Source organism: Paramisgurnus dabryanus, chromosome 13 (genome assembly GCF_030506205.2).
Source record: "Paramisgurnus dabryanus chromosome 13, PD_genome_1.1, whole genome shotgun sequence".
In the NCBI taxonomy this organism is placed as follows: Eukaryota; Metazoa; Chordata; class Actinopteri; order Cypriniformes; family Cobitidae; genus Paramisgurnus; species Paramisgurnus dabryanus.
In genome coordinates, this window is record NC_133349.1 from 1,511,573 (window position 1) to 1,533,905 (window position 22,333).

Consider the following 22,333-nt stretch of genomic DNA (forward strand, 5'->3'; position numbering starts at 1 on the left):
GTGTGTAGATTTTCAATAAATCTAGTGTAATTGTTAATTGTAAAATTGTATTGATTTGTCTTATGTATTACTGTTATTTTATGGTCCATCAAGTTTGATGTAAGCTTCAGGTGTAACTGCTTGTTTACCTGTTCAGGTGGAGGTGGTGGAGGGTGTTGCAGGTGAAGAGGATCACCATGACGACCAGGAGGAGGCAGGGGAGGAGAATGCAGAGGCTGAAGGGCAGCATGATGAACACGATGAGGATGGTGAGCAGAGCTGTTTATAGAAAACCCCTTGAACACTGAATAACCTGCTGAACAAGAACTACTCGACAGATTAAAGCTCACTCTACAGATATAAATCATCAAACAACATCTTGTCAGGAAGTTTGGCTAATCTCCATTTTTATCATGCTTTTAAAAGTACACAACACACGTTTAAGTGTACAGATGTGTTGAATTTTGCATATCTCCATCATTTTTTTCCAGGCATGACAGCATTCATTTGTGTTTGGATTGTTTATAATCATTCATAATTTATAGTCTTATTTTATGAATACTTTTTGTTCTTGCCTTATAGGAAGCGATATGGAGTTGGATTTACTTGCTGCTGCTGAGACTGAGAGTGACAGTGAGAGTAACCATAGCAACCAAGACAATGCAAGTGGCCGGCGGAGCGTTGTGACGGCTGCGACCGCGGGATCTGAAGCAGGTGCTTAAAAGTGTTTATCTCTAAAATAACCTATGACATATGATGCTTTTCCATTGCATAGTACTTAACGGGTCAGGTCATGTCAGCTCACTTTACTTTTCATGAATCTTGATTTTTATTTTAAAAATATTGATTTTGCTTTTTTTAAGATTTTTTTAAGAATCGATATAGTATTGTTAAACAAAATATCATGATATTCACATGTCAGTATTTTCTTGCACTCTTATTGCTTATCTACCGTATTTTCCGGACTATAAGTCGCTCCGGAGTTTAAGTTCAAGTCAAAAATGCGTTTTAAAGAGGAAAAACATATATAAGTCACACTACACTGGACTATAGACGGTTTCAGACGTAACAGCATAAACGTTATGTGGAATACACATAACTATCGGTAAACTCCGCTAAGAATAATTAACAAGAAAGTCTTTTAAAAGTAGTTTATTTATATGACAAGCAAAATAAACAACACATAGATTACCTAGGAAACCAAAACATTTCTTATTTCCGACGATGTATTTTTTTCAAGAGTTCAGTTTAGCAACTAGTCAGACCATTAAACAAACAGACACCGGAAGTGAAGTTCCAACCAGTCACGTAATCGAGTCACTGCAGATGCGTCCGATGAAACGGTCTATACGTCGTGTTTATTTAGAAAATGATTTCACAAAATCCAAGCCGAAGAACAGAAATTTCATCTGGAAAGGCAAGTTATTCAACTAAACAAAAGCACAGAACAGCAGGCTGAATAGGTACATGTTAAAGTAACATAAACCGTTATTTACGCGATACACAATAGCATACAGAACATACCTGAGAGGCTGAATTGGCTAAAATAACATGAATCAAGTTCACCAAGCTCTCGATATCATTCTGCATCATTGAATTACATAAATACAGGAGCAGCATAGAGCGGACTCTCGGGCTGTAGACGGTAATGGTTTCTCTTGGTTCATATGAAATAATTTTGACGTATAAGTCGCACCTGACTAGAAGTTCCAGGACCCGCCAAACTATGAAAAAAGTTTGATTTATAGTCTGGAAAATACGGTACTTCTGACAAAAAATTACAGAACAACTTATAAGGTCATTAGGTCCTAATTCGTTTGTGTTCAAAATATCTGCTTTTAGCTGTAATCAGTAAATTTGATAATTTTGCACTGGCAACTTTACTAAAGCTTTCCACTAGGGGTGTCCTCGACTAAGGATTTACATATTCGAATCAGAATGGTCGAATCTTTCCATAGTCGACCGATAGTCGAATCATCTATGTTTGTGTGCATGGGTTGGGAGGGGGCCAGACCAGGTACAAATTGGTAACTTTTATTTTCTTTCACAAGCAGCACACATAAACAACTTTCTGATAAAGTGACCAAAACTGTCTTTCAAGTAATAAACGAAGACAAAACTGACGATGCATTTATATATATATTTTTTTAAGGTAAAATGTAAGGCAACATTTTTTTAATTATTTCTCATAACATTTTAAAGCCACGATCTACAGAACATCACACAAAAATACATTTTGATAACTAAACCTAAAAAAATAACAAAGGTGATCCTGCCTTGGAAACTCCGGCTACAATTAAGTGTTTTTATTTAATTTGGAGATAGCGCGTCAAAGCAGTCATGACCAAAAAAACCCGACAAATGAGAAATGAAAAATAATTTGTGATTGTGACTTTAAATGATAAAAACTAATCTTTATATACAATTCACTAAACTTTAATTTATAACAAGAAAAACACTGAAATTAATGATTTTATAGACACTACGCGTTATTATTTAGCACAGAAATACCTGCTTGCTTGCTTTGACTTTGATCATCTCTGTATTAACTTTAGATACAGAAAGACCGGATGATATTATTTATTTCAGGAATCTCTTTGCTATCATTTGAAAGTGAACACTGACCGACCATAATATTAAATCACAAGAAAGACAGTCGTGTCAGGAAGAAATAGGTTCGGTGCAGATACTAGTTTCCGTTTAATCACCGAAATAAAATAAACGGCTTACCTGTTTTGTAGTTTAACTTTTGACAAGATAACAGTTTTAAATACATTTTAAAAACTTATACTCGTCGAAAAACATCAATTTTCTTAATGTTTAGTTTGATGAACTCCTAAATATGAGACGCAGAGCACCTAGCCCGTTCGGCTAAATTACATGCGCAAGCATGGCCAGCACGCAATAGCGCAACATCGATACAACGAAAAGCAATCCAAAATTTACAGACTTAAATTAGATCAAAATTTAAGTTTATAATAAATACAATTTTTTAAAATAAAATAAGGTCAGAAGTAACAAAGTGCAGAACAAATATGCAAAATGCCTCAAGTGCACGGAAACAAAACACAAGCCAAATAGTTAAATCAGATAACCCAAAGTGATTTATAAATAAAATAAAATATAGAAATTATTAAAAGAACGAAAGGCATACCGGTAATATAATTTGCCAGCTTTGTCTTTTAAATGTAGAAACAAAGGTTTAGAAACCTCTTATGGACATGTAGCCCGGTCACAGGGGTTGTTGGATTTATTAACACATTTTAAAAATATTTATTGAAAGCTGCTACTTCACATATTATTTGCAGCATTATCATAATATGCTGTATATTAATATATTGTGAGAAAGCTGTTATATGTGAAATCATATAATGTGTGCACCCATATACAGCCAAAATTGAATGATCCTCATTTCATAACACATCTGCGACGATTTGACTGTGAGATGGGTAGTCGAATCAGGCTTCTCCTATCGATGCATCGAATCTTCGACTATTCGGGGTCACCCCTACTTTCCACACAGCTGGGATTAACATGCAAAAATACCTGTTATGTGAGACGTCTCTTTTTTTGTCCATCTCTGTCCTGAAGGTGCCAGCAGTGTTCCTGCGTTCTTCTCAGAAGACGATTCTCAGTCAAATGACTCGAGCGATTCAGACAGCAGCAGCAGTCAAAGTGATGACGTGGACCAGGAAACATACCTGCTGGATGAACCTCTAGAAAGAACCACGGGTTCAGCGCACGCCAATAGTGCTGCCCAAGCGCCTCGATCCATGCAGTGGGCCGTCCGCACCACACCTAGTCAGCGCACTGCTGGAGGAGCACCATCCAGCTCCTCTACACCTGCTGGTTAGTCATGAGTTACTCTAGTACTATTCAGATGATAATCCACACATCAGTCAGTCAGATATTATGAAGATTTGCTGATTTCAACTTGCATACTGTTTGTCCTTACTCAAAGTCAAAATTTGTATGAATTATTAAATGAAGTAAAATGTGATATGGGTAATGATGTCCCAGTGCATACTTTAAATGTCTGCACGTTCCCCTCACTGAAAGAGTGCATGTTTTTATTTCTTAACAATACAAACGAGTTGCAAAAATTTTAACATGTCTTCTGAACATCTCCAGCGAGCTCCACAGGGCTTATTTACATCGACCCGTCCAACCTGCGGCGCAGCAGTGCGATCAGCACCAGCGCAGCCGCTGCGGCCGCAGCCTTGGAGGCCAGTAACTCCAGCAGCTATCTGACATCCGCCAGCAGCCTGGCTCGAGCGTACAGCATCGTTATCCGACAGATCTCTGACCTCATGAGCCTCATACCCAAGTACAATCACCTGGTCTACTCCCAGTACCCCGCCGCTGTCAAACTGACCTATCAGGACGCTGTTAATCTACAGGTGAGGCGTCACTTCATATATGGGCCAGGTTTAAAGTGATCTGGTCATCATAAAGCATTTGTCACTTTTCAGAACTTTGTGGAGGAGAAGTTGATCCCGACTTGGAACTGGATGGTGTCCATTATGGATTCCACAGAAGCTCAGCTGCGTTACGGCTCAGCGTTGTCCTCTGCTGGGGATCCTGGTCACCCCAGTCATCCACTGCACGCTTCCCAGCACACCGGTCGAAGGGAGCGCATGACCGCACGTGAGGAAACCAGCCTCCGCACCCTCGAGGGCCGACGGTAAGGAGTGTGGTAGCGAAGTGAGAGTTAATTTCTACCGAATCTCAAAAATTAAATGTGATCATTCGCTCTGGGTTTCAGTCGTGCTGCCACGCTTTTGACGGCTCGTCAGGGGATGATGTCAGCACGTGGCGACTTCTTGAACTACGCTCTTTCTCTGATGCGTTCCCATAATGACGAGCACTCGGACGTTCTACCTGTGCTGGATGTGTGCTCGCTTAAACACGTAGCTTATGTCTTTCAAGCCCTCATATACTGGATCAAAGCCATGAATCTGCAAACCACACTTGACACCACCCAGATAGACAGGAAAAGGTGATGTCTGCTGAATATTTACAGATGCTCATCACACTGCTCATCTGTGTTGATTTAATTTAACAATTTATAGATTTACAGAGAAGATGTTTTATTGAAAAAGTATCCTCAGATGCCGTATGGTGTTTTCATACAAGTTAGCATTTTGTGTCTCTGTGAGAATAGCTCAAGATTTATGCAGGATGTTTTTAGGCAATGAAATCTTTTGAGGACTATCTGTATCGCTTGGTCTTTGTGTATTGATGCTTGTTTAAAAAAATATTTAGCTCAATTTTTGCTTCTTGGCTGGTTCTTCAGGAACCGTGAGCTGCTGGAACTCGGCTTAGACAATGAAGACTCTGAACATGAAAACGATGAAGACACCAATCAGAGTGAGTTCTTGAAAGTACAGACAAGGTTGCGAAAAAGTATGAATCTGCGCTACCAGTACACCATCAGAAAATGTTTTCAGTGTGGCTGGAAACATTACCCCAAAAAGGTTTCTTAATTGAACCGTGTGTTATTTCACGGATGGTAGTGCTACAATAAACACGCACATTTGCTCCGATCCCGTGGGTGCTCCGGTGCTGGACTATAAGCTCATAGTCTCAATTGCTCAAAAACATTTCAGCACCCACCACACCAAAAAGAAATTGGCACCTATGAACACGCACCTTTGTTACGTATATCCGATCCTCGTTTACATTTTTATATTTCAAAATATATATGTATGCATTATATAGAAGCCTATATGCATAAATGCGTGCATGCACATACAAAAATTATATCCTGCAAAGTCTGCTGTACAAGTAATATGACAAAACACTTGCTCCAAGCATATTTAAATCTCAAATGATGCATTGTTTTCGAATGTTTGAGAACTACTGCTCCTTACATGTCCACTTAACCCGGTAGGAAACCTTACGAGAACTACTTTAACAGGAATAAATTATTTAGTAACTTAAAGTGTTAATTCAACTTACATTTAAAATATTTTGACAGTGATTAATAAACACAAATGGAATTGTTTAAGTATTGTGCATTATTTCTTTTATGGAATCAGAACCGGGAATCGTTAGGCAGAACCGGAATCAGAACCGTAAAATTTCTTACGATACCCAACCCTAGTATTATATAAGATAAGAATTTATTGCTGTGGTCTCTCACTCTGCATGCATGAAAGCCTAATGCTTACGTATGCATTAGACATGCCAATGTTTTGTCAATTTAATTATTTCTATTTTTCCATAGAAACAAGTAAACAATTTATCCTTATGCCTCCCTTTGACTAGACGTAATATTTAGTCTCGGACATGCGCTACGCTTAGATGGTGCAACGTGTAAATTCTACGTTGGACGGGAAGCGCATTTTACGTCTAGACTTGTCTTATGTATGCCTAGCTGGTGAAGTGAAGTGCTGTGCTGTGCTGTCAGATGTTCAGGTTATCAGATTAGACCGAAATAAAGCACTGTGTTCATTTGACTCCATAGGCTCCACTCTCCAGGATAAAGACGAGGAGACTGTCCCTGCTGAGACCGGACATAATCATCCGTTCTTCCGCCGCTCCGACTCCATGACCTTTTTGGGATGCATCCCCCCTAACCCATTTGAAGTGCCCCTTGCTGAGGCTATTCCTCTGGCTGATCAGCCACATCTCCTGCAGGTCAGTGACCTCCTCTGTACAAGAGCCCTGCGTAATTATTATGTTCTATGTTTGTGATGTCATTAAAGAAATTATTTCGCCATCTCGCAGCCCAATGCCAGAAAGGAGGACCTGTTTGGACGGCCAAGTCAAGGCCTCTACTCGTCTTCGTACATGGCCAGCAAAGGTCTGACAGATCTGACTGTGGACATGAACTGCCTGCAGGTAAAACATGGCTCATGTAGGGATTAGGGTTGCAAAATTCTGGGAATTTTCTATGCTGGAAACTTTCCATGGGAATTAACGGGAATATATGGGAATTATCGGGAATTAACTAGGAATTTGAAAGCATGGCAGAGTTGCCTTTAACAGGGAACTTAAGTGTTGTTAAAACATAATTTTGTTTATCAACAAGATTTAATGAATTTCTAACCTGCACATTCCTCAGTCACATGCACAAAGGGTCCCCACAGGTCATGGAATTTCTGGAATATCATGGAATTTTAAAAGGTCTTTTCCAGACACTGAAAGTCAGGGAATTTTATATTTTTTTGTCCAAGTCATGGATGTTTTTGTTGCTTTAAATTTTTATTTCCATTTATCAAAATGTAATCCGGTTGTTAACTTGTGACATAAGGAATACCATTTCCGGGCCCAAGCCTCCGCTATCTACATTTAAACAGCTGTTTATTGGCATTGTTTATTAATTTTACACGTTTAAGATACATTTTCATAAATTCACGGTGTACTCCCGGACATCATCCCGGAAAGTCACAGAAAAGTCAGGGAATTGGACATTTGACTAATGCGGCTTTCACATAGGACGCAGTGTGTGCTGCGCTATGAAACCCATTAATTTCAATGGCTTGCGCCGTGCAAGGGCGGGTTTGTTGTTGCGTCGAGCAAAGTGCAAGCGCAGCGGTCAAAATTCAAAATAAAACTAATAGTATAATATAATATAAAATGGTATAATATAACTTTTGTGCTGCGCTCTGTGACGATTACCCGCGCGGCCAAGAGAAACAGGGCATCCAAACAAACTGGACGAAAAGCTTCTACTCGGAGCTCCTACAGAGACATCAGAAGAAAAGCCGTGTCATTGAAAAATGTCTGCTTATGACCAAACATTTTTTTTTTATGTTTGAATATGATATAGTTTATGTAAATATCCCTAAATTTCCAAATAATTCCCATGAATTCCTGTTAAGTATCCAATTTTGAATATTTCCAAAATTCCCCAGATTTAGTTCCCATGGAAAGTTTCACGAAATTTACCAGAAACTTTCCACCCTTTGCAACCCTAGACGGGATAGTCTGTGATGTGATTCTCTCTCATGGTATTTTGTCAGTACGTGTTCATAGATATTTGTGTGCGTTATTATTTCCAATTCTAACAAGAAGGTCTGGATGTTTTGCACATCCAATTCTAATGGCTGATCAGACTCGTTTATTTGGGTGCTTTTGAGTTAAAATGGGGACATCAAACCAAAAGTATTGTGGGTAATTCTCATCCCAGATTCTGCCCACAAAGATGTCGTATTCTGCAAACATGAAGAACGTGATGAGCATGGAGTCTCGGCAGAGGAGCGGAGACGAGCAGCCCTCCACAGAGCCGGACATGGATACGTCTAAGCCCGGCCCCTCCCCTCACGACCTGGCCGCTCAATTGAAGAGCAGCCTTCTGGCAGAGATCGGTCTGACAGAGAGCGACGGCCCACCGCTGCCCACCTTTATGTAAGTATTCATGTGATACTGATTTAATAAAGTTTGGTAAATCTTTAGCAGGTTTTTAAAGTGTATTTGTTTCCTGCAGTCCACATTGCAGTTTTATGGGGATGGTGATCTCTCATGACATGCTGCTGGGCCGATGGCGGCTGTCTTTGGAGCTGTTCGGTCGCGTTTTCATGGAGGATGTGGGAGCGGAACCAGGATCTGTGAGTACAGCACATGCTTTCGAAAGAGAAACGTTTCTCATCATATAATTTTTTCACCAAACAAAATATTTACCTTCTCAATTGTTGCAGATTCTGACTGAACTGGGAGGTTTTGAGGTGAAAGAGTCCAAGTTTCGGCGAGAGATGGAGAAGCTGAGGAACCTGCAGTCACGTGATCTGGCGCTGGAGGTGGATCGGGACCGAGAGCAGCTCATCCAACAGACCATGAGGCAGCTGAACGCTCACTTCGGGCGCCGCTGCACCACCACACCTATGGCTGTGCACCGCGTCAAAGTGACATTTAAGGACGAGCCAGGAGAGGGTAGCGGAGTGGCGCGCAGTTTTTACACGGCTATCGCGCAGGCCTTTCTGTCCAACGACAAACTCCCCAACCTTGACTGCGTGCAGAGCGTCAGCAAGGGAATGCAGGCGAGCAGTACGTATCACTTTCCTTCTACTTTAAAAGCCGGCTTTATACTTATGCTTCAATTGTACGGCAGAGACGCGAAAGGTACGCAGTAGCCTACGGCGTAGCCTGACGTGCAACTCTCCCAAAATGTAACAGGGTGTCAATGGTACACAGACCGCAAGCGCTGTGATTGGTCTGCTAGAACCCCTCCTGTCGTGTCAAAAAGATCTGCGTTGCATTTCCTCATACGGATTTTTGTATGACAAAACAAAAATAGCCAAAGTTGAGATGTGATATTTAACTTAAACTGCAACAAAAGTCGCTGTCTATTTACCTCCATCACTGCTCGTCTTCTCAAATAACATACACAAGCTTCTTCTTCATTTGTTTGTATATTGGGCAAGTTGCTTCTTTGGCTGTTGTAGGTTACACCTGAATACTGCCTACTAGTGGTCTACATGTGTAATTGCATGACGACGCAGAAGTATGAATAAAAAAATTGATGCGTAGCCTACTTCATCAAGGTTACAGCATTGGCCCTACGCAGAAGTATAATGAGCTTTTTAATGTACAGTAATGTTGCATGATAATGCCTTAAAATTTTCAGATTTAATGAGTATGCTGGCAAATTTTCAAAAATTACTTTTATTTATTAAAAAACTTTAAAATGATGTCTGATTTGTTGGAATCTGACACAAAAATGGCAGAGCTACATGTGTTTGAAGTTGACAGAGTCAGTAAAGTCAATTTTGAGAAAAAGATTCAGTTTAAAGGTTTAAAGCAAAATCACTGCATCCATACATTAAAACTTTTTTCTTTCTTTTATTGTTTGATTGACATTGAGACAGACCGCTTTAAGATCTCCTGTAATGCAAGGATCTAATATATAAACTTACACATCAGATATTTTCCCCAACAGTTAATCAAACATTCACTTAAGACATAACAGATTATATCTGCATGAATTCTTGTCAAAAACAGATATTTTTTAAACTCTAATTCTGTGTATATTGGGGTTGCGGGCCCGCGCATCTGTGCGCATGCTTCTGATCCGTCCGTCAGTGCGAGAAAGATTGTGTAAAAATAAAGATCATTTTACAACCTTTTAGGGTTAAAAGTGTGTTGTTTTTGGTGCATTTAAAAAACACGGATGGTCTTTAAAATGATCAGAATTTTTGTGATTTTTGCAAAGCTTAATAGATATATGATGTTTCCTGTGTGTTCAGATCTCATGCAGCGGTTGAGGAACAGAGATCGTGAGCGTGAGAGGAGAAGTGGAGGACTCAGAGCTGCATCCAGACGTGACCGAGACAGGTGACCTGAACATTTATCATCATTATGAACGAGCAATTATGATGTAGAATTAAGTTGTCTTTTGTCATTAGACCGCTCCTTTTTTTCGACTCAAGTAGGGGTGTCACGATTCTCCAAATCCTCGATTCGATTACATTTTTGATTCTAATGTCTAGGGTTGGGAATCGTTAGAAATTTTCCGGTTCCAGTTCTGCCTAACGATTCCGGTTCTGATTCCGGTTCCATATAATAAAAAATAAGGCACAATACTTAAACAATTCAATTTGTGTTTATTAATTACAGATAAAATATTTTAAATGTAAAATGATTAATATTTTCACTTTTTTAGTCACTAGGCCTATATCATTTATTCCTGTTGTAGTCCTCATAAGATCCTACCTGTTGAAGTGAACATGATAGCAGCAGTAGTTCTCAAACATATGATTTGAGATTTATATGCTGGAGCAAGTGTTTTGTCATATATCCTGAAAAGGCTGCTGTACAAGTAATAATTTTTGTATGTGCATGCGTATAGGCTTATATATAATGCATACATATATTTTGAAATATAAAAATGTAAATGAGGATCAGATATACGTTTCTTAACAAACATGCGTGTTCATATGCGCTGACTTCTTTTCGCCGGAGGCTGCTCGTCACAACATCAAGCAATGCTTAGGTTACTTAGCAACGCTTTGGAGAAAAGTGGCACGATCACGTTTTCCGCGTGGTTTTAGATGCGAAATGTGAAGCAATTGAGCCTAATGTGCATGGCCATTTCGTTGGGTGATGCTCGAGCCCCGGAGCGACCACGGCATCAGCACGGCTATGTGCGTGTTTATTTTATCACTTTCATCCGTGAAACAACACACGGTTCAAGTGAGGAACCTTTTTGGGGTTATAATGTCTGCACAGTGCTGAAAACGCATGTTGCTATACTGCTAGTGCAGATTGATACTTTTTCGCAACCTTGACCAAGAATATCTAACCTCATTGTTCCGCCCCCAAGCCAGCGGGTCATCACTGATATCGGTTTATAGCGCATTAACTCTTGAGTCTTATGTCCGTTTGCTTTCACGCGAACTTGAAAACATCTCGCTGGGTGAGACTGTACTTTATATTTTTCATAGTTTGTGAAGTGCACGGCATCGCGGGTCGCACTGTACGGTCAACAGCCCTAGAATCCACACTTTTGACTTTTAGACATGTTTAACACGAAGTATACAAAGCTTACCTCAGCAGCCCGAGTGCTTTCTGTGGTAAGCTGCGTTAATTTGGTTGCGCGAGTGACTATAAACAGTGGCTCAACGTAATTAATATTCATGAGGTAAGAGTCATGGGCGCTTTGCACGTGCCTCGCATCAGAGCCGCTTTTAGAACCGAAACTTAAGAATTACGTGCGGTTCCAGTTCCTTTTAAAAAACGGAACCGGTTCTGAATAAGAACCGGTTATCGGTTCCCAACCCTACTAATGTCACAATTCAATTCTCGATTTTTACCTTTTTTTTAAAGCACAAAAAAATGCTATGCCATTTTTAGACTAGACTTTTATGAAATATAATATCTGACCTTGAACCCGTAGATGCCATTCCATGTTAGTTGTGCTGCCAGTGGAAAAATATGGTACACGCACATACCTGATAAAACGAAACTTCCTGTCAGAATAACATCTGTCAGTACTTTGCACCTTGTCATTTAACCATGAGCGGGAGTAATGATGAGTTTATATGGACGCAAACCAATATTGTGTCAGAGTCCGCTGCTTTTGTTGTAAGTAAACATGCTGCACAGTGTTTTGTACATGTATATGTTAGAGCTTTCTCTTAATTTTCAGCGCAATTGATGAAATAAGATCTCGCAACTTTCATACGCTTGCAAAATGCAACTGCGGAGATAAGCAGCTTTAGTTTTATCAATGAAAGGCTAAAAATAGCGCTGTACCCCGTGTGTTAGCGCCAAAAGTCAGAAAAGACGTAAAACATTGTGTTCAGTACCTCAGATTAGATAAATAGGCGGAGAGAAGGCGGTGTCCTGTGGCTGTTCGAACACATTCAACTACATGTGCGTTTACACTACAAAAGCTTGGCAAGCCGACCGGACGTGACATGGGGGCGTGGCAGCATCCACGATTCCAATTTTAAGTTCGAGGTTGTGACTTAATTTCAATCGATTTCAATTTAAAATCGAAATCGTGACACCCTTAAACTCAAGTAGCTTTAAATGTGTTAAAGTAGTTCATGGGTTTAAACTCATAATAAAAAAAGTGTACCTTGTAATGCATTTTAAGTCACTTTGGATAAAAGCGTCTGCCAAATGCATGCATGTAAAAATACTAATCACATTCTTTGTTGTTTTCTTTGCCTTCAGGGATTCGAGGAGGCAGCTGTCAATCGACACGCGACCGTTCAGACCTGCCTCTGAAGGAAACCCCAGCGATGAGCCTGAACCCTTACCGGCCCACAGACAGGCACTGGGAGAGAGGCTTTATCCCAGAGTTCATGCCATGCAACCGGTACAGAACACAGCACTGAGATTATACACTTAAAGAGATGAATTCAAGTATAATGTCACCGAGTCTGATGTGTTTTACACCACAGGCATTTGCCAGTAAAATCACTGGGATGCTGCTGGAACTTTCTCCCGCTCAGCTGCTGTTGCTCCTGGCCAGTGAGGATTCGCTCCGAGCTCGTGTAGAAGAAGCCATGGAGCTGCTCATAACACATGGAAGGTAAAACCTTGGACACATTTTACCCCAAATATTAATTGGATTTCTAAGATGACTACATTATCCCCTTTTCTGCCCAAATTCTGCCAAAAATCTTATTTTTTAATTGCAGTGTCGAAGTTAAATGCGGGATTGGATAAAATGTAACTCCTTCACTCTTTTGCAGAAAATCTCACACACACTATTTTCTTTCTCACAGGGAAAACGGTGCTGATAGCATTCTGGACCTCGGCCTCCTTGATGCTCCTGAGAAAGCACAGGTACAGGTAATTTAAATGTGATATTATTTACACCACAGGTTCTTGTGTCACAGTTTTGTAAATCAAAAGGAGATTAAGCTTTTTCTGTAGTTGCGTCTAAGCTCAGGAACATTTATCTAAGCTTTAAACATCATGTCCTCAAAGTTCATTAAAACGGCGATTTTAAATGCTGAAGTGATTTTCTTTATTTATTAGTTAGAATATGTATAACTTGATGTTTTAATTAATTAAAAAAGCTAAATAATCGTTCAAAACGTACTGATTAGTCGGTGAAATAATCGACGATTAGTCGATTAATCGGTCTAATAATCGATAGATAAATGGATTATCAAAATAATCGTTTGTTGCAGCCCTAGTGTTAATGACAGCAGCATATAGTTTGCTTTTCTTAGTAGGCTAAATCATGGATAAAAGTAACCAGTTAGATGTCAACTAATGTAAATCGTTAGTAATAATGATGACATTTATCTGCATGTTGTCTATTAACTGTTTAAGGGACTACTAATATTAGCGTCATGTCAGCCTTGACGACAAACTTTGGTTCCTGCTGTGGTTTCGCATCAAGTCAGCAAAATAATGACTTTATAATGATATGAAGCAATGGACGCAACTCAAAACAATTATCGGCATGGCAAAACCGATTAATCGGTCTACCTATACTCTGAAAGCAAGAGAGTAAAAATAAGTCTTTGCGTCGTTGGATGTTTTTTAAATTTAGATCAAAGTGTGCATTTGTTCTTTTTTTATGCTCTATGTATATACATTTTGATTTTAGTATCTTTTATCTGTTTTTGTCTTCATTTCTCCATTTGTAATCCTTTCTAATATCCGATATCATTTTTATTCCTTTGGATCAACTTTCGTTAAGTTAAACTTGTGCTCTAGAAATAAAAGTTGACTTGTCCTGACGGTTATGAATTGAACATGGGATCTCCGAGCACTGAAGGGAAACATGACTTCTTATGTTGGAATAAATGAGGATGCAAGATTTACATAAGTTATTTTCATTTCCCCCAGCAGGACAATCGGAAGAGGCACGGATCCACCCGCAGTGTTGTGGACATGGAGCTGGATGACCCTGATGATGGAGATGATAACGCTCCTCTGTTCTACCAGCCTGGCAAAAGAGGATTTTACTCTCCTCGTCCGGGAAAGAACACGGAAGCTCGGCTCAACTGCTTCCGGAATATCGGCAGGTACGTCACAGGAGTTCCAGTTAAGATCAATGTGATATTAAACCCTCAGTGATCTAACCGAAAACCCTGATTCTTCTCTCTCGTGTCTGCAGAATACTCGGCTTATGTCTGTTGCAGAACGAGCTTTGCCCAATCACTCTCAATCGACACGTCATCAAGGTGTTACTGGGCAGGAAGGTGAATATCTATTTAATTTATTAATATTTTATTAATATGTCTGTCTTAAATTCACTTTAATAAACGCACTGCATGCCGTGCTGCAGTGTAAGAGCTGATCTGAGCTCATTCTGTATAATGTTGCATGTTTCCTGTGCTTTAGGTGAATTGGCATGACTTTGCTTTCTTTGACCCGGTGATGTACGAGAGCTTGAGGCAGCTGATTCGTCACTCTCAGACCGAGGAGGCCGAGGCCGTGTTTGCCGCCATGGATCTGGCGTTTGCTATCGACCTCTGTAAGGAGGAAGGATCTGGACAGGTAACGTCTGAGGTGGTTATAGAGAGAAGCTCATGATAGGTTATTCTGTGTTTTACTGAAGATCTTCTGGTTTATCTGCAGGTGGAGCTACTGGCTGGTGGTGTCAACATGCCCGTGACCCCTCTCAATGTATACGAATATGTGAGGAGATACGCGGAGCACCGGATGCTGGTGGTTGCCGAACAGCCACTTCATGTAAGTGTTTGAACTGTAGTTAGACCTGTGAAACCAGTCCAAGAGCTTATTTCACCTAAAAAGAATAACACATGTTAAAGGATTAGTCAATTTGCTTAAAAAAAATCCAGATAATTTACTCACCACCATGTCATCCAAAATGTTGATGTCTGTCTTTGTTCAGTCGAGAAGAAATTATGTTTTTTGAAGAGAACATTCCAGGATTTCTTCTAATTTTAATGGACTTTAATGGACCCCAACACGTAACAGTTTTAATGCAGTTTAAAATTGCAGTCTCAAAGGACTCTGAACGATCCCAAACGACACACTTTTAAACCACAACTTCTCGTCTTCCTCCGGTCCTGTGACGCTCAGCGCGACCTCACGTAATACGTCATCACGTCAAGAGGTCACAGATGACGTATGCGAAACTACACCCCAGAGTTTACAAGTTCGGAGAAAGAGGACCGTTCCGACGTTGTTGTATGTGGAATGATACTAATTTATGTCTTTGTGTCAGTTTATTGTTTAAAATGGTCCACAAATGTGCGTTTTATATATGAAACACGTGACCTTTCCATGTCATTACGCAATTACGTGAGGTCGCGCTGGCTCGTCACAGGACCAGAGGAAGACGAGAAGTTGTGGTTTAAAAGTGCATATTTTTATTTTTATTGTCAAAAATGACAATCGTTTCACTAGATAAGACCCTTATGCCTCGTTTGGGATTGTTTAGAGTCCTTTGAAACTCTGTTGAAAAAAACTGTTAAGTGTTGAGTTAAGTGTTGGTGTCCATTAAAGTCCATTAAAATGAGAAAAATGAGAAAATCTATTACAATGAGAATGTTTTCCTCAAAAAAACATAATTTCTTCTTGACTGAACAAAGAAAGACATCAACATTTTGGATGACATGGTGGTGAGTAAATTATCTGCATTTTTTTAAGAAACATTTTATCAGGGCTGTCGTAAGATTAATGGCATCAAAAATAAAAGTTTGTTTTTGCATATGTGCACTCGGTGTAATTATTTTGTGTATATATAAATACTCGCACATGCATGTATTTAAGACATTTTTCGTGTGTGTGTGTGTGTATGTTTTGATATATTTTATATTATATATATTTAAATATTACAAATACATTTTTTATGTTTATACATCTCTGTGTGTGTATTTATATAAACATAATAATTACACACAATACACACACACACACACACACACACATTATGCAAACAAAAACTTTTCTTTTTTTATGTGATTAATCTTCCGACAGCCCTACATTAAATGCAAGAAGCATGCATAGAATCCAAATGAGGTTTTATGAGGCTTTATGAAATATTTATTTTTATTCAGTTTAATTTTTGGACTGAAATCTTTTGAGATCAGGATCACAGCAGTAGACTACAGACCTCAGAGCAACACCATAGCAGCTCGTTTACAGAAATGGTGAAGATGTTAATGAAGGTGTTGTTTTGTAGGCCATGAGGAAGGGTCTTCTGGACGTGCTTCCAAAGAATGCTCTAGAAGATCTGACGGCAGAAGACTTCAGACTGCTGGTCAATGGCTGTGGAGAAGTCAATGTCCAGATGCTCATCAGCTTCACATCTTTCAATGATGAGTCGGGTACAGTGATTGAATTTATACTTTACACTTACATTTAGCAGACAAGCATTTTATATAAAGGGACTTACAAAAATTACCCCAATACACTTTGCAGTCATGCTTGTTTAACGGTGCTGTGTGTAACTTTTAAAAGGATCTCTTGACAGAAATGCAATATAATCTATACACCACTGATAATATAGTTGTGTAAAAGACCTAAAATAATGAACTGTATTGTTTTTTTTATGACCTTAGAATGAGACATTTTTATCTACATGTCTCAGATGACAACATGTCGTCCTGGGGCGGCTACCGTAGCTTCTCTATGCTTTTCGAAAGTGAGCTGTGGACTGAGCCGTTGGTTGCAATTCGCAATCTCACCACTAGATGCCCCTTAAAATCTACACACAGCACCTTTAACCTTTCAGTGTTATGATTATGTTTACAGTGATTTCTGTTTTAATATTAAATGTTAAATATATTTAATAATATTAATATTTACTTTAATTAAAATGTAAGACATTTAGAGATATTTGACTGATGTACTGTTACTTGTGTCAGTTCACCGCAAATGCATAATACTCTTAAAACTGCACACACAATATTTAAAACTGGTTAGGTTGATCAAATGTGATTGGATGTTTTTTTCCAGATATGCAATAAATGTTTTAACAGATTATTTTTTTTAAGATAAGTTAAAGTGGCACTGTTTGATTCTGGTTCTTCTGTTTTATTGACTTGCAGGGGAGAATGCAGAGAAGTTGCTGCAGTTCAAACGCTGGTTTTGGTCCATCGTTGAGAAGATGAACATGACTGAGAGGCAGGACCTGGTATGACGTTTCTCCGTTTTGTCACTTGAAATAATCTCAGACAGTACTACAGATGTTTAACTGATGTGTTTGTGTGGTGTGTTCAGGTGTACTTCTGGACCTCCAGCCCGTCTCTACCGGCCAGCGAAGAGGGATTTCAGCCCATGCCCTCCATCACCATCCGCCCGCCGGACGACCAGCACCTGCCCACGGCCAACACCTGCATCTCCCGCCTTTATGTGCCACTCTACTCTTCCAAACAGATTCTCAAACAGAAACTTTTACTCGCCATCAAGACCAAGAACTTCGGTTTTGTGTAGTTAAACGAAACGCGTTTCATTGTTGTGTAATATTACTAGTTCCATTTTTGTAGATTTATTTTTTGTCTATACAGTTTTATGAAATTTAAAGTGCTGCCGCGCCCCCGGTGGTCGTTTGTTTGGTCCGCGTTGCAAACGTGGGCGTCTTGTTCTTATTTTGTTTCTTTTTTATTTTATTTCTGTTATTGGAGTATTACAACATTCCTGCATCGGCTTTTGTAAAGTTGAAGCCCTGCAGCTTCATTGGTTTGAACTGTAACGTCCCGTAAATTTGGCCCGATGGTAAACGGTCCGCCAAACCCCAGCCAAAGACGACAGCGAGGAGTATTTAAAGAAAAAGAAAGGTTACACTGTGATTTATTTTATTTTATTTGTCCTGCCCGAAACTTAAAATTATTATCACCGAGAGTTCACTGCTGCCTTTGTGGAAAGTCATTTTTTCTTGTATAGAGGGAGTGGGGGATATTTCAAAATAAACTTGGATGCAAACTAGTGTCATGACACTTCTCTCTTCATTCTCTGATTTGTCTTATATTACAAGACTGTGTATGTATGTGTCAGGATCTGAATCCTTTAAGCAGTCCTGGAAAATGAGTCCAGTTCTCCATTAGGCCACAATTTTTGTTGTCCACTCCCAGGTAATAATAGTTATACACTTTTAACTAAGTTTTTTTAACTAAATTTAAAAGTATAGTTCTACCTTAGTAGTATTTTAAGTGCAATTGAAAATGGTTTATTAAATGCCAGTTTTACTTCACATGATTTTCTTTAGTGCTTTTCTGTACAGATGATTACACATAGATGATGTTAAGTTTATAATAAATCCAAAGATTTATATCAAGTACAAAATTAGTGCATGGAATTTTTTTACAGTTACTAAGTGTATTTTAGTGCACTTTATACACCTGGTTTAGCTAACATGAACCAACAATGAGCATTATATACAGTGTTGGGTGTAACTACTTATGAAGAAATTAGTTACTGTAATTAACTTTTTTCTTAAAGTAATGGCTTACTCTTATTTTTCCAGTAATACTGTGTATGGACTGTAGTACAATTATATATGCACATAAACATGTTTTTTATGTATCATTCTCACTTTAAATACTTGAAAAAGAGGGTTACCATTATTCTTATTAACCCACCAGGGCAGTTTACAATTCTCACTATTAACTGATTGTTTTTTTTGCATTAATATTACTAAGATATTGTCTGTTTATTACTACTTAATAAGCACATATTAATGCCTGATTCTGCAAAACCTTATTCTACATCCTTAATCCTACCCAATTCCTACCAATACTTAAACTGCACAACTACTTTACAATATATAAATAAGGTTTTAATACGTTGTGGCAACGTTTCCTATGTAACTTTGGGGCAACTTTTGGTATGATACGTTGTGGCAACGTTTGGTATGATACGTTTTTGTAACGTTTGGTAGGTAATTTTTGGTATGATACGTTTGCTATGATACGTTGTGGCAACATTTTATATGATACGTTGTGACAATGTTTGTTATCTAACGTTGTTGCAACGTTTGTTATGATACAGTATGTAACGTTGTTGCAACGTTTATGTAACGTTGTGTCAACGTTTGGTATGATAGGTTGTTGCAACGTTTGGTATGATAGGTTGTTGCAACGTTTGGTATGATACCTTGTTGTAACGTTTGGTAGGTAACTTTTGGTATGATACGTTTGGTATGTAACGTTGTTGCAACGTTTGTTATGTAAGTTGTGTCAACGTTTGGTATGATAGGTTGTTGCAACGTTTGGTATGATAGGTTGTTGCAACGTTTGGTATGATAGGTTGTTGCAACGTTTGGTATGATACGTTGTTGTAACGTTTGGTAGGTAACTTTTTGTATGATACGTTTGGTATGTAACGTTGTTGCAACGTTTGTTATGTAAGTTGTGTCAACGTTTGGTATGATACGTTGTTGCAACGTTTGGTATGATACGTTGTTGCAACGTTTGGTATGGCTACGTTGTGGCAACGTTTGGTATGGCTACGTTGTGGCAACGTTTGGTATGATAGGTTGTTGCAACGTTTGGTATGATAGGTTTTTGCAACGTTTGGTATGATACGTTGTGGCAACGTTTGTTATGATTCGTTGTGGCAACGTTTGGTATGATACGTTGTGGCAACGTTTGGTATGATACGTTGTTGTAACGTTTGGTAGGTAACTTTTTGTATGATACGTTTGGTATGTAACGTTGTTGCAACGTTTGTTATGTAAGTTGTTGCAACGTTTGTTATGTAAGTTGTGTCAACGTTTGGTATGATACGTTGTTGCAACGTTTGGTATGATACGTTGTTGCAACGTTTGGTATGGCTACGTTGTGGCAACGTTTGGTATGGCTACGTTGTGGCAACGTTTGGTATGGCTACGTTGTGGCAACGTTTGGTATGGCTACGTTGTGGCAACGTTTGGTATGATAGGTTGTTGCAACGTTTGGTATGATACGTTGTGGCAACGTTTGTTATGATTCGTTGTGGCAACGTTTGGTATGATACGTTGTGGCAACGTTAGGTATGATACGTTGTGGCAACATTTGGTATGATACATTGTTGTAACGTTTGGTAGGTAACTTTTGGTATGATACGTTTGGTATGTAACGTTGTTGCAACGTTTGGTATGGCTACGTTGTTGCAACGTTTGGTATGGCTACGTTGTGGCAACGTTTGGTATGATAGATTGTTGCAACGTTTGGTATGATAGGTTTTTGCAACGTTTGGTATGATACGTTGTGGCAACGTTTGTTATGTAACGTTGTGGCAACGTTTGATATGATACGTTGTGGCAACGTTTGGTATGATACGTTGTTGTAACGTTTGGTAGGTAACTTTTGGTATGATACGTTTGCTATGATACGTTGTGTCAACGTTTGGTATGATACGTTGTTGCAACGTTTGGTATGATACGTTGAGGCAACGTTTCGTATGATACGTTGTGGCAACGTTTGGTATGATACGTTGTTGTAACGTTTGGTAGGTAACTTTTGGTATGATACGTTTGCTATGATACGTTGTGGCAACATTTGATATGATACATTGTGACAATGTTTGTTATGTAACGTTGTTGCAACGTTTGTTATGATACAGTATGTAACGTTGTTGCAACGTTTGTTATGTAACGTTGTGTCAACGTTTGGTATGATAGGTTGTGTCAACGTTTGGTATGATAGGTTGTTGCAACGTTTGGTATGATAGGTTGTTGCAACGTTTGGTATGATAGGTTGTTGCAACGTTTGGTATGATTGGTTGTTGCAACGTTTGGTATGATTGGTTGTTGCAACGTTTGGTATGATTGGTTGTTGCAACGTTTGGTATGATACGTTGTTGTAATGTTTGGTAGGTAACTTTTGGTATGATATGTTTGCTATGATACGTTGTGGCAACGTTTGCTATGATACGTTGTGACAATGTTTGTTATGTAACGTTGTTGCAACGTTTGGTATGATACGTTGTTGTAACGTTTGGTAGGTAACTTTTGGTATGATACGTTTGTTATGTAACATTGTTGCAACGTTTGCTATGATACGTTGTGGCAACGTTTGGTATGATAGGTTTTTGCAACGTTTGGTATGATACGTTGTGGCAACGTTTGTTATGTTTGGTATGATACGTTGTGGCAACGTTTGTTATGATTCGTTGTGGCAACGTTTGGTATGATACGTTGTGGCAACGTTAGGTATGATACGTTGTGGCAACATTTGGTATGATACGTTGTTGTAACGTTTGGTAGGTAACTTTTGGTATGATACGTTTGGTATGTAACGTTGTTGCAACGTTTGGTATGGCTACGTTGTTGCAACGTTTGGTATGGCTACGTTGTGGCAACGTTTGGTATGATAGATTGTTGCAACGTTTGGTATGATAGGTTTTTGCAACGTTTGGTATGATACGTTGTGGCAACGTTTGTTATGTAACGTTGTGGCAACGTTTGATATGATACGTTGTGGCAACGTTTGGTATGATACGTTGTTGTAACGTTTGGTAGGTAACTTTTGGTATGATACGTTTGCTATGATACGTTGTGTCAACGTTTGGTATGATACGTTGTTGCAACGTTTGGTATGATACGTTGAGGCAACGTTTCGTATGATACGTTGTGGCAACGTTTGGTATGATACGTTGTTGTAACGTTTGGTAGGTAACTTTTGGTATGATACGTTTGCTATGATACGTTGTGGCAACATTTGATATGATACATTGTGACAATGTTTGTTATGTAACGTTGTTGCAACGTTTGTTATGATACAGTATGTAACGTTGTTGCAACGTTTGTTATGTAACGTTGTGTCAACGTTTGGTATGATAGGTTGTGTCAACGTTTGGTATGATAGGTTGTTGCAACGTTTGGTATGATAGGTTGTTGCAACGTTTGGTATGATAGGTTGTTGCAACGTTTGGTATGATTGGTTGTTGCAACGTTTGGTATGATTGGTTGTTGCAACGTTTGGTATGATTGGTTGTTGCAACGTTTGGTATGATACGTTGTTGTAATGTTTGGTAGGTAACTTTTGGT

At 39.0% G+C, this 22,333-nt stretch overlaps 1 protein-coding gene across 7 annotated transcripts in view; it reads left to right on the top strand.

Moving 5' to 3' along the window:
• The window catches only part of ubr5 (ubiquitin protein ligase E3 component n-recognin 5), a 55,131-nt gene extending 36,840 nt beyond the window's left edge, over positions 1–18,291 (top strand). For 3 of the 7 annotated variants that reach the window (XM_065299005.1, XM_065299007.1, XM_065299012.1), the window contains exons 36-58: positions 137–248; positions 562–693; positions 3,571–3,828; positions 4,111–4,379; positions 4,452–4,663; positions 4,745–4,978; positions 5,276–5,349; positions 6,449–6,621; positions 6,712–6,825; positions 8,117–8,334; positions 8,414–8,534; positions 8,625–8,970; positions 10,170–10,257; positions 12,604–12,748; positions 12,834–12,964; positions 13,161–13,227; positions 14,239–14,417; positions 14,510–14,594; positions 14,737–14,892; positions 14,974–15,087; positions 16,547–16,691; positions 17,415–17,500; positions 17,587–18,291. In XM_065299005.1, the coding sequence (XP_065155077.1) occupies positions 137–248; positions 562–693; positions 3,571–3,828; positions 4,111–4,379; positions 4,452–4,663; positions 4,745–4,978; positions 5,276–5,349; positions 6,449–6,621; positions 6,712–6,825; positions 8,117–8,334; positions 8,414–8,534; positions 8,625–8,970; positions 10,170–10,257; positions 12,604–12,748; positions 12,834–12,964; positions 13,161–13,227; positions 14,239–14,417; positions 14,510–14,594; positions 14,737–14,892; positions 14,974–15,087; positions 16,547–16,691; positions 17,415–17,500; positions 17,587–17,799 (3,672 nt within the window). In that variant the 3' untranslated portion in view covers positions 17,800–18,291. The remainder of the gene's footprint in view (positions 1–136; positions 249–561; positions 694–3,570; positions 3,829–4,110; positions 4,380–4,451; positions 4,664–4,744; positions 4,979–5,275; positions 5,350–6,448; positions 6,622–6,711; positions 6,826–8,116; positions 8,335–8,413; positions 8,535–8,624; positions 8,971–10,169; positions 10,258–12,603; positions 12,749–12,833; positions 12,965–13,160; positions 13,228–14,238; positions 14,418–14,509; positions 14,595–14,736; positions 14,893–14,973; positions 15,088–16,546; positions 16,692–17,414; positions 17,501–17,586) is intronic. The other 4 variants (XM_065299008.1, XM_065299009.1, XM_065299010.1 and 1 more) reach the window with 4 other exon arrangements.
• The last annotated feature ends 4,042 nt before the right edge of the window (positions 18,292–22,333 follow it).